We start from the raw sequence: 12,779 nt of genomic DNA, 5'->3' as shown, positions 1-12,779 counted from the left end.
ATTATTGGTTGGTTGTCTTGGAGAAATCCCAGTGAATTGTTGATATATTGTTTGGATCTTATCATTAATATCATCTACAAATATAGTTTTAGTGTTCAACTAATTAAAGTATATATTATCAACTAAGAGGTCAAATGTTCAACATTGAACTCAAATGAAATCATTTCTCCAAAAAGGGATTTCAATAATGGCTACATCTGTACTTTTACTATTGTAACAAAAAATAAAAAAATAAAAAATTCTCTATTCCTACGATAAGCCACTCATACTAGTGATTCCTGTCGAAGAAGAAAAAGAACAATGACATTATAATTTATAACAAAACCCTCTATTGATTCTATTCTCCATGAAAGAAGAAATTTACATCATGGAAATTCATAACTTAAACAAGAGACGCAAAGCTGTGGTCTGTGGGCTTCAAAGGAATGCTGTAAAACTTTGCCTTACTCATTCAGCAGCACAGACTATAATCTTTACGTTGATTTTGCCACAACTTAATATTGTGGTTTTACAAAAACCATATATACTCGCATCCATTTACTAATTTATTCCAGAATGGGATCTTACAAGATTGTAATTCTCTTCTACCTCGAGGTCCACATTCGAACTCAAAGATTCACTAGGGAAATCGTCCAATGATAAACTGCGTGTCGGGCTCAATTGTTGCCAAAAGTGATTTCTGAGAGCTTTCAATTTGGAATTGATGGCTGAAAATCCTGGGTCAGAAAGAAGTGCTTGCACTGGAGTTCGACCTTCAAGCATGCTGACAACTTGGGACATTAGAGGCCGCAGAGTTGGAGATGCGTTGGTGCAAAGGAGAGCCACATTTAGCATCACCATTGCTTCTTCTGATGAATAATCTGAGCCCAAGGCTGGATCCACCAATTCCAATAGGCTTCCTTTTTCTTGCAGAACAGATGCCTGGAAGATGCTTAAACATTAGGATGAGACTCGAGGGGTTCGATTGTTGTACATATATATTATCAATGAAACAGTATTATACTTGAGTGTAACCCGGGTTACATTCATCTAGATGCATCCCCTTAAAATTACCTCTTCTTAAAAAGAAAATTTTGTCACATGGTAGGTTACGATTAAACACTTAGATGGAATGTATAAGAATAGGTGTAGCGGGGATGCACCCAAGTATTTTTCTACTTTTGATGTGTTGTATGGGATTGGAGAGTGGAGACTGTTTATTTGGAGGCAACCATTTATTTGTGAAATATAAAACTACATGGCATGCCATATCTAGCTGATTATAAAAATCGTTTAAAATTTATGTGAAGAAAAAAAAGCAATAAAAATAAAATAATAAACAAGCAAAAATGACTCCATGATCCGTGACCATAGAAAGATGACTGATGTTTTAGAACAATGAGCAATTCGTGCCCTGCAGAAAAAATATGTATATTTTAAACCATGCACTTGACGCCTCATAATTTTTATATTTTCTAAATGAGAACTTCAAAACAAGGGAATCAACAAAGATGCAAAATGAAATTGGAAACAATTTTAAGGTAGTTATTTTACCCAATCAAGAAGGTAAACAAATTCCTCTTTAGGCCTGTAGTTAGTATTGCTTTTGCCACTGACAATTTCCAAGGCAACAACTCCAAAGCTATAAACATCAGCTTTGCAGGTCAAGCATCCACGCATTGCATATTCAGGTGCCATATAACCACTGCAAAACAATGATCCCAGAAACCTATGTACTCAGCACCCAAAATTAAACTACAATGTCAATAAATCAAATCTGCCAACAATGAGTGACCATAAATGTTATATAGTGATGAGGCGTAAAATGAAGTAATAAAACCTTCCTTTTAAAAAAGAAGAGAGAGAAATAACAAAGGAAAAATGTTAGTCTTAGTTAACGCTTCACTTTTAAAAAAATACAATCTCCCGTTGGTTCCAAACTCAAGTTTGCCACCATTATTTAGACCATAGAAGAATTTCGCACGACTTACATGGTTCCAGCAACTCTAGTGCTGATATGGGTATTGTCATCTTCATGAAGCTTAGCCAAGCCAAAATCAGAAATTTTAGCATTGAAATCTTTATCAAGCAACACATTACTTGTCTTGATATCCCTATGTACGATTTTTAGTCTTGACTCCTCGTGAAGATAAGCCAAACCTCTAGCTATTCCCAGACAAATTTTCTGTCTGGTGGGCCAGTCCAATTTCAATTTAGAAGCTGGGTCATTTCCTGCATACACACAATACAAAAGAAAATAAGTTTCTTTGACACTGATCAAACTTCTTTTGAATTAACAGACTTTAAAACTGCAGAGGAGTGCAAATTCTACTCACTGAAAAGGGCACGTGATAAGCAATTATTTTCCATGTATTCATAAATCAACATTAGTTGGTTCCCATCAACACAACATCCATAAAGCTTGACAAGATTTGGATGTTGCAATGCAGATATCATGCCTATTTCATTAACAAATTCTCGATTTCCTTGCTTTGATTTTGACGACAACTGCTTGACTGCAATTATAGTGCCATCTGACAAGAGACCCTGTATCAGAATGAAGTGTCCCAAAATCCCCATTAAATTTTGTATTCTAACCCTGACTTTCTCCAGCAGTTAGTGCCATACTTTTATTGCAAAATCAATGTATGCTTGAAAGACCTAAAGGAATAAACGTCCGTACTCCTGGTCTTGATAATTTATGAAAATTAGAAGTAGAACATCATATACTTCCATGAAGTCAACAACGTTAAGGAGCTTAGAGACCATGAAGAGGTAAAAGTCTTAATGGACTTCACTTTAAGTAGCAGCTTTCAATATGATATGGGTTTTTTTGTCAATTAAGGATTATCTTTAAAAGCATATGATTTAGACAATCGAGATCTATAACCAATGCACCCATTTACCTTGTAAACTGCACCAAAACCACCTTCCCCAATTTTGTTTTCAGCATCAAAATTTTTAGTGGCCGCTTTAACCTGTCTTATTGTAAATAATCCTGTTTGCAGATCTATACCTCTAAGCTCTGCATGAATCAAACTTAAGGTGTCTGAGAAAATTGGCAATGCACAGAAATTAACAAGAAAACCATGTCTAAAAGGAAATTTCATTGAAGATAACACACAAAATCATGTGTAAGTTCAATCTTGAGGATGTGTTTTTACGTGATGATATCAACTCCATTGGATGAATGAGTCAAAAGGTAAACACATAGAAGTTGGCATCAGTCTTTTTTTTTTTTTTTTTTCAAATTGGCACAGAACTCAGAATCAAACAGCAAACTAGTAAAAAGAGATATTTTAAAGGGAGGAGAAAAATTCAAAAATTCAACAATTCAAAAGTTCTAGCATCACAAAATATGTACTAGAAAACTTTACATGACTAACTATAAAGAAGTACATGTTCCAAAGAAGTATATAAAAGAGATGAAATTACAAAGTGTTGAAATGCCTTGAATCTGTTTGCTGGCACTTCGAACAACCTAGTACGGGGGTCTCGCTAACCTAGAGGCGCCGTTTTTTTATGTAATTCTGAAAACATTCTCTCAAAATAATATTGTTTTCCCTCTGTCCGTGGACGTAACTAACACACTGTTAGTGAACCACGTATATCTGTGTGTCGATCTTCCCTACTCTACGTTCCTTTTTGTGTTCTTTAATTGTTGATTTCGCAACACAAAGCATAGACTATTTCAGTAACTTAGATCACCTTCTCTCTCTCTCTTGTATAGAAAACTGAGAGAATTCTGGTAAAGATAATGTTCTATTTTTCTTGTATAAATAAGGGGGGAAAAAACACCAATAGTCAGGCTATATATATCTTGAGTTCTGATGAGATCCAGATATAATTTAAGTTAATATCGAATGAAAACTATATGCAACTTTGGTTTCAATTAAGGCAACACATATGATGAGTTTAATGAAAGTTATACCTTTATATACAGATTCCTTGCCTCCCAGCCATCCATTCCTCCTCATAATACATAGCACCAGAAGAAGGAGAACAAAAGCTGCTGCTACAGTCCCAATAATTATGATGGTGTGATGCTTCTTCACATGGTTCTTAGGAGGCGTAAAATCTGTGAAGAGAGAAATTTTCTTGATTCAGAAATCAAAATATATTTAAATATAACTTTATACTCTACGGTTTCTGCATGTCAAGCATTGAAATATAAGGAGAACTAGATGATAAAGCATATAGACCACTCCTTCCCAGATTCCAGACTAGTCTTGAAACCTCCCTCTTCAGGTTTTTGTATCCATCTTAATTTATTTGCCTATTTATTATGATTAAAAATTTTGTATTAATCAATAAAAGTACAAATATTTCGGGTCCATACAGAAGAACAAGGGCGCAACCCAAACCTAGGATGGTAGGCATAGAAAACAAGATATTATCGCCAAGGGTGATGCTAGGCAATAGAAAACAACCAACTGAATTAACCCCTACAGAACCTACACGAATCAAGGCAATCCTTCTGCAAATATTATAATCTTTATCAAAATAGAACTGAAGAAGTTGCAGTCCTAGAAGTTATGTTCTCTTTTTAAGTACACATTGTCACTGCTATTAATCATCGCTCAAGATTTGCTTGTATTGGTGCCACTCAATATACGAATATAACAAATTTAACTGCTAGAAGAAAACGGAAAAGTAGAAGGGTGTCTGTAAACTTTACATTCATCTAGAAATAAAAGGGAACAAGTAATGATTCCAATTTTTGTTTCATAACTTGGGAAAACTTACTGGGATCTACAGAAATAGCTGATATCAGAGGACCATAATTTCCTCTAAGTGGAATTCCTGTTGTTCCTCTTCCAGCCCAGTAGAAATGGATCTTCAATGTATGACTTGTGACAACTACAGTAAACGTTTTTATAATGGGCTTACCTGTACCTCCTGCTTCATGTTCTATATCAAAATCTTTCAGGACTGGCTTTTCCTGCAATCAAACAAATGAACTAGTTTTCAATATCCAACAATACAATGAACTGACATTCTTATCCTGTCATAAATTTTCGTTCACCAATACCTGAATGTACACATCAAAAACTCGCCTCCCCAGGCTGTTGAATGAACTGTCATTTATAAATACAATCTCTGCAAAGTGGAGTTTTACAGTATAATTCCCATTTATGAGACATAGCCCATAGTATGTAAGAGATTGAGGAGAGTTTCTCGCTTTTGTATACAGTTCTGAATCAGTCATAGAGACATTTGAAAGAGAGGATGTATTTGTTATGATGTAGTTATCAGCATCAACATCATTGTCCATAAAGCTTCCCGTGCTGCTAAAAGCCCAATTCTGACCAGTATAAAACATTGAAGCACCTTCTCTATCTGCTTCATACCTTTCACCCCTTACAAATGCTTCTTTACCGCCACAGTTAATGTGCAAGGAGTAGTGACCTGATAAAGTTTTGACAACATAAAACAGTGAGAAAACAATGAATTTATGTTCTCGTAATAAGAGGGGATTTCTTCAGAACTACCAATAAAACATAGGCTTTGAGTTTTTTATTTCAGATTTGATATGATAACTCATTGATATATTTCAACAGGTTGTATTCTTCCAATAAAAGAAAATTTGTTTAGATGAGTTGCCAAATTCGAGCCCAGAGTTATATACTCACGCTGTTCCCTTGATGCAGGACAAGGAAAGTTCCGTTTTAGGCAGGGATGGATTCTAGTTCTGTAAGCATGCAAGAAAACTGAGGATATCATTTTAAAGATAAGAAGACTGGTATCTAGAGGTACTTCAAATGACTAGCTTAGCAGTCAATAAATTTTCTTACTGGCACAGAATCCTTACAATTTTTCCGCAGACGGTGAGTAAGTCTCTACTAAATTTCTGTGAAAATAAGAAATTTTTTTTCTTTTAGTTACTGTGCATGATAATCCTCTGAACATATGAATTAAACAATAACTTCATAATACTCACACACTCCCACGAGGGCACTCAGCTGGGCTTGAGTTTTCCCAAGTGAAGTTGTTGTTAGAAAGATCTCTGCATGAGAAATATAAGAAAACGGAAGCAGTTAGCTAAGGCATTGTGTACATCAAATGCTTTCGCATCAGGCATTTAAGTGAAGATTAAGTACGAAGAACTATTGTCAAGGAAAAGGCATACACGTTCTTGTTGCTTCCTAAAATCCAACCAGGAATAATTCCATTGAGCTTGTTTCCTGTCAAAAATCTTGAGAAATACTATATATGTTATAACTACAATAGTTAAGGAGGGAAAAGAAGATGACTGATAAGTGCACTCATGTTGAAGGAAGATAAATAAAAAATGCGTCTTATAATCGTATTATTATAATTTTCTTCTTTCCGGAGGGGGGGAAGGGGGAAGGATGAGTCCACTTACATGTAATCTATTTTTTCCAGTCGTTCAAAAGATGCAGGAACTTCGCCAGTCAAATCATTGTAGCTGAGGTCACTACATATAAATAAAGCAGGGTCTCATTCGACTTCTTAAAAACAAGAATTAAACCAACAGAGAATGGAAATATAACAGAGTGGTTGACTGAACGAAAACAGAAAATTAAAATATGCCCAAGTACGTACGTAATTCGAGTTTTGAATAAAACATGAAATGGAATGGGTACATTCTCTTACTTACAGCAATTGAATGTATAGGAACTACGGCTTACAAGTATTTGATATAGCAACAATCAAGCGAGGTTTCAGTTATATTTACTAATACTATACATGGTTAATTTTGAAATCTGAATATCACCTAATAATTTAACAGGAAAGATCGAAATTAAAGCGATTGTGATTTACTAAAAATAACTGACATTTCTTGGGGAGCAAATTAGTTGCAAAAACGAAAAAAGAGGTTCTCTCAGGAGTTTTTTAATCATCATTAAAGAAAATCCATTCTTACTACTCACAGGTTTTTCAATTTTTTCATGTCCCCAATGTATTTTGGAATTTCTCCAAAAATTAAGCACTTCCGCAGTATCCTGCATCCCAGAATCTAAGTCAAGTCCCTGAACAATTAAGTTGGAGAGTGGTAGAAGAACAAAAGGAAAGTATTCAACTAACAGCGTCTTCAATGATTTTATTTTGCTCAACGATGGAAAAGGAGACCTTCCACCTATTAAGTCAGATATTCTCCTGAAATTTCAAAAAAAAAAAATAGAAATTACTGGTGGAACTCAACATGCTAAACGGATTACAGTATCAAAAGTGCATACAGATCAGTTAAACTTGTCATGGTGGAGATACTTAAGGGTATGGGACCCTCGAGGGAGCAGCCTTGTATATGCCTGCAAGGTGGAATAGATTTTCCTGATCACCAATTATAAATATTAAATATCAGATGAAGCAGTTAAAAACTTAAAAGCCACATCAACGGAGCTTACATTTTCTCAATCTGTGCCCAATTACTAATGAACTCGGGTATCTTTCCAGAGAAGTTGTTGTCACTTATCCTCCTTAATGATATAAGAAAAACAAAGATTAGTTGAAGGAATGGAATGTAAGAAAACTTGAAAGCAAATTGCATCACTTCACTGATCAACAGATCAGAATGCCAATATGCTGAAACGTTGAGTATTTCTGGAAACACTTTAAATATATTATTTATGTTTCATTAAAGAAGTTTAAGATCTCATGTGAAGGATGATCAAGCTAATGCCATAAAATTTTTGAAGCCTAAGACTACGGTACATATTCAATTAATCTTGTAATGGATAACTCGAGATGAACTTGCAGCATTACGCTAAAAGAGATCGTGTATGTTTCATATGGAGAGCAAATCTATGTTTCCAGAAGACAAATAATAGAAGATGGTTGCTTACATATCAGTTATGTTTGACAATTTCGCTAGTGCTTTAGGCAATTCTCCAGTGAGGCCATTTGATGACAGAACTCTGAAGATGGAACATCATGATGTTACGTGTGAGTTAAGCATTTCGATAAGGGTGTCACTTACGCAGTCAATATGTACGTCCAATAGACTTACAATTTCTCCAAATTAACTAGTTTTCCGATCTCTGCTGGAATTCGGCCAGAAAATTGATTTCCTTCGATGCTCCTGTAACATTTTAGGACAGGAAAACACCATAAATGTTTTGCCAGAGTTCCTCGGTGTCAACAAGTTAATGGCCTCTGCCATTATTGGTTTGATGACACAATTTATATGTATTTTATATCATGCAAACTGAACCAAAGGCAACTAAAACGAATATCACATACACTTACAAAAGATTCTAAAAGTTAAAGATTTGACATACAGGTTTCTGAGGGTGGTGATATTAGTAAGAACTTTCGGGAATGGGCCGGACAATTTGTTTCCCATGAAAGAGCTGCATGTTCAATTAAAGAAGGCATAAAATCAAACTGCAGTTCAAGTCTAGAGAATCATCAAAAACTTACAGAAAGAAGTAACTGAAGATGCTTACAGTTCAACCAATCGCATGGTAGCCCATTGTGAAGGAATAGAACCAGTGAGACAGTTCCGACTGAGGTCTCTGACAAAAGAGAACCATAAAAAATTATTAGGTCCTATTACATATCAAAATACTGGTTTCACACCTTTACTTACAGCTGTTTGAGGAAGCGAAGCTTGGAAAACTCTGGCGGCACAATGCCTGATAGATTCTGGGACTTCAGAGCTCTGAGGAAGCGATAAATCCAAATTAAATAGCAAATTTCCAAATACACCGAAAAAAGAGAACGACATTAAAGAGTCGACAGACATCAACATCAGAACGACATAGCAAATCTGCAATCATTGTGCATATTTAATTATCAAATAGACGAGAGAGAAGAGAAAGAATAAACCATCGGCGCAAGGTGACAATGCAGACATTAAAATTTAGCAATGAAATCTCAACATCAAGAAAGGTAGAAGAGTTTATCCACCGGAAAGACTATGATTATCCACACTTGAAAAGAGAATTGACAATCAGAAACTATAACAGGAAACCAGCAGCATCAACATCGAAATCCAACGGCACAATACAAGAAGACGAAGAGTGACTACAGCACAACCGAACAATGATTCAACGTTCACTTAAAATCAGTTAAAAAGTCAAGATCCGATAATGCCCCACACTGATCATAAACTTATTTTGTTAATGACCTAATCCAACACTGTATGATCGTGAACAGCGAATTTGAAGTGAACAAATAGAAAGCAGGAACTTAAACACACAGAAGCTAAATGAACCTAAACAATAAGGGATCTAAATGGACCTCCAACGATATCAATATCAACATAGGAAGCCGCGAAGCTCGGCCATTGCAACGCTCCATGCGGAGAGTGGATAAATCTCCTAAACAATTTGACCTAAGTAAATCCATCAAAACTCCATCGATGTTCGAAAATCAGTTTCTTGTCGATCGTGTAGCATGAAACTCAGTTCACTCTTCCCAATCACTGAAGCCAAGCAGTTCAAATGGCTGATCACTTCTTTCCTAATGCGAGACTAACTTTTACGGGAAATTATAAGGCCGCTATATACTGCTATTCTCAAACATGGGCCATCGATTTTATTAAGCCCGAGCCTTTGGTTTTCAACATGGGTCACGCAGAGCCCAAGCCTTTGGTTTGTAAACTAGGCCCAAAAATTCCTTCGACCCACTGGTTGATAGCCAGAGGCCCAGAGGCAGAGACCATTCTCTCTTTATGATATTTTTCTTTTTATTTTTCTTTCTTTTTTTCTTTTCTTTTTTTTTTCTGAAAAGAAACAAGGGTATTGATTATTGTTACTATTAGATTTAATTATAAATTTGAAAGTTATAATTTAGTATTTTTAGTTTTAAAAGTTAGAATTTAGTTTTTATAGTTTGATAAAACTTTAAAATAATTCATATGATTTGATAACATTTATATACATAATTTCAGGGACTATATATAGAGATTTTATCAAACTATACGAACTATACTTTAACTATAGACTATAGAAATTAAACTCTAACTTTTTCTAACATGAACTAAATTTACAATTTAATCATAATAATAGTATTTTGAAATGGGTAACTAATAATCAAAGACAGTAAAATAAAGTATGGCCTACGTCCCAATTTATAATTTTTGTCTCAATTTATAATTAATGATAAGACTTTTTCCGAAAACGAAGGTACAACTTTCAATCATTTTAGGAAGAATACAAGGTGGAGTATTTTTTGTTTTTTTCCTTTTCTGAGAACAAAAATATATTTATCAAGAGAGTATGGTTACATGATATAAATATGAATTATGTTCTAAAAGAATGTATTATTATAGTTAAAAGAAAGATGGTTTTTCTCCCAAAAAAAAAAAAGATTATTTTATATCACCTGCTTTAACTGATAACTCGGTAGATGTACTTTCAACTGAACACGCACTAAAATAATAAAACTCTTCCTAAATTTAAAAAATAATAATAGTAATAAATAAATAAATAAATATATAAATATAAATATATATATATATATTAAAATATAATAATGACAAAAATCACCGACTCACGTGCCTATAACTTTTTTAATTTTCCATAATAAAACAGTGTCAGTGACAGTGGTACGTAGTAGGTAGTAGGTCAATGCTCAATATTGAGCACCAATTTTAATAAGCTTACCATTATTAAAACAATTAATAAGGTGAGAAATTAAATATTATAATAACATCTAATATATAAATAACCCATACAGATAGTTGATGCCCTCCGATCACTTTTTTTTTTTTTTTGTCCACTCTACAATCAATTGATTTTTTTTTCTCTCATTTTTTAATTTTTCAATTTATTTTTATTTTCTCAAAATTAAGTTACAAATTTAGCTAATTAAAAAAATTAAAAGATAACCCTATGCTTCATAATTAGAATTTAGTTTTTATAGTTGAATAAACATCCCTAGAAACTTTTATAGAAATCTTTTCAAATAAATTTTGTCAAATTATAGAAAGTAGATTCTAACTTTAAAATCATAAATATTAAAGTCTATTTGATAATCATTTCGTTGTTTATTTTTTATTTTTGAAAATTAAATCTATTTCCTTCATATTTCTTACAATAATTTACATATTTATCAACTACAATGGTTGAATTCTTAGTCAAATTCTAAAAATAAAAACAACCTTTTTAAAAGTTGTTTTTTTAAACAAATAAAATGTGGATGATATAGGTTTAATTTTAAAAAATAAAAACAAAAACAAAAAATAAAATGGTTACCAAATAGAATCTTAGTTTTCAAATTTTGGCTTAGCTTTTTAAATAATTGATTAAAAGCAGATAACCAATTTAGAATTGGATGTAATATTTATAAACTTAACTTTCAAAAAGAAAAATAAAAAATCAAATGTTTACCCTGACGTCTAAATTATAAACTCTCCAAATCATTACAAACTAATCAATAATTATTTTTATATTTTTAAGGTAAACATACCTCTCCAAATCATTACAAACTAATTAATAATAATTTTTATATTTTTAAGATAAACATAACTAAATTTTTAAAAATCTTTTTTTTAGTTTCTAAAATTTGGCTCATATTTTCAAATATATATATGTGTGGTGTTTTTAGGCTCGATGGCAAACAAATTTTTTTAAATAATTATCAAATCAACGTTAACTTTTAATTTTTAATTAAAAAAAAACTAAGTTTATAATTATTTATAAATTTTATGTAAAAAAATCATTCATAAATTGCGAAAATGAGTTTAACTAAAAATTTAAAAATAGTTATTAAATCAAAATTAATTTTTAGTTTTTAATTAAAAAATTAAGCTTATAATCATCAGGTAAACAAAATCATTTATAAAGGGTTAAAATCAACTTAACTCAACCATAATTCACTCAATATTTTCTGCTAGAAGTGGTTACATAAAAAAAAGGGGGAAAAAAACACACAAGTTTCTAAGTTTTCTTTCGTTATCCCTCTTTACGGAAGAAATATATATTATCATATGAGGCCAAACTATTTTAATATTTTAATAGAAAGGGAATAATTTGGACTCGTCAAAATAAAAATAAAAAAAAAAATTTGGTTGTGATTGAAAGAAGAGAGTGAAGAAGAAGAAGAAGATGTGATGGGGATGAGGATCGTACATGGCGACGATACGGCAAGTGGAGTTATGGTTGAAAGAGCAATCACAGGTGACGGAGCTTTCGAAGCCTTTTCTTCCATTAACAACGCGCCATTTTCCTTCTCCACTGCAAGGATCTACGCTAAAATTCCAATCGTTTTTCCCTATCTTCTTCTCGATCTCTTTCAACGCCTTCACTGCAACAGTTCACGCATCAAATCTCCATCAATTTCACCACTAATTTCATTTCTAAACGGAATATTTCTCATCAGATTCTAGGTTTGAGCAAAGAAGAAAGCGGAAATTGCAGAGGTTTTCCTGTTTTTGTTCTTCCGTACCTTCTTCTCGATGAAGCTTGGCTGTGGCTGCCAATCCGAAGGTAGCAAACTGCAGCAGAATAATTGCATAGAAGAAATGGAGTTTAGCTCTGGCCGCCATTGAAGCACAATTGAGCACTTTGCTCAAAGCTTTAAATTGAGAGAGGGAGAGAGAGAAGAGAAAAGGCTAAGAGAAGAAGTGGGATAAGAGATATAAATATATATGTATTTAAAAACAGAGTACTGCTCTGTGGGACCTTGAAATGTGATTGCAAATTAATAGTAAAATATTCTCTTTATATATTAAATAATGACAAAATATTGGAAACTTTCAGTACATTTAATCAATTTAAAAACCATGATTCAAAAGTAAGAATCATTACCAAGCACTTGCAAAAAGAAGTTATTACTATTTAGTGTATTGTGAGCTTGACACGTTTTTGTATACTCCAATCGCACTATAT

The 12,779-nt window shown here is 33.0% G+C and overlaps 1 protein-coding gene across 4 annotated transcripts; it reads right to left on the bottom strand.

Annotated features, from left to right (window-relative positions):
* Window positions 1-312: 312 nt before the first annotated feature.
* Window positions 313-12,518, bottom strand: LOC120077664 (Leucine-rich repeat transmembrane protein kinase). 4 transcript variants are annotated; one of them, XM_039031617.2, is made up of 24 exons: window positions 12,337-12,518; window positions 12,021-12,195; window positions 8,534-8,605; window positions 8,391-8,459; window positions 8,223-8,294; window positions 7,952-8,023; window positions 7,788-7,859; window positions 7,350-7,421; window positions 7,182-7,253; window positions 7,030-7,101; window positions 6,876-6,947; window positions 6,347-6,418; window positions 6,110-6,175; window positions 5,921-5,986; window positions 5,792-5,830; window positions 5,613-5,671; window positions 5,012-5,388; window positions 4,726-4,921; window positions 3,911-4,057; window positions 2,886-3,004; window positions 2,316-2,526; window positions 1,971-2,211; window positions 1,534-1,684; window positions 313-921 (listed from the first exon to the last, which is right to left on the bottom strand). In XM_039031617.2, the coding sequence occupies exons 1-24, from the start codon at window positions 12,434-12,436 to the stop codon at window positions 541-543; spliced, it is 3,045 nt and encodes a 1,014-aa protein (XP_038887545.1). In that variant the 5' UTR covers window positions 12,437-12,518; the 3' UTR covers window positions 313-540. The 4 variants fall into 4 exon arrangements, with proteins under 4 accessions (XP_038887545.1, XP_090169871.1, XP_038887546.1 ...); XM_090313745.1 differs by having other exon boundaries at window positions 12,021-12,247; window positions 12,337-12,504; XM_039031618.2 differs by lacking the exons at window positions 12,021-12,195; window positions 12,337-12,518 and adding an exon at window positions 9,187-9,421.
* Window positions 12,519-12,779: the final 261 nt, after the last annotated feature.

Source organism: Benincasa hispida, chromosome 5 (genome assembly GCF_027475165.1).
Source record: "Benincasa hispida cultivar pf3 chromosome 5, pf3_genome.v1.1, whole genome shotgun sequence".
NCBI lineage: Eukaryota > Viridiplantae > Streptophyta > Magnoliopsida > Cucurbitales > Cucurbitaceae > Benincasa > Benincasa hispida.
This window is presented reverse-complemented; position numbering and strand designations above follow the sequence as displayed.

Coding starts and splice junctions, on each gene's coding strand:
- LOC120077664 (XM_039031617.2), bottom strand. CDS start 12,436: ATGGCGGCCAGAGCTAAACTCCATTTCTTCTATGCAATTATTCTGCTG. Junction 7,254..7,349: donor TGGGCACAGATTGAGAAAAT/GTAAGCTCCGTT, acceptor TCCACCTTGCAG/GCATATACAAGGCTGCTCCC. Junction 5,987..6,109: donor TTAGGAAGCAACAAGAACGT/GTATGCCTTTTC, acceptor TTTCTCATGCAG/AGATCTTTCTAACAACAACT.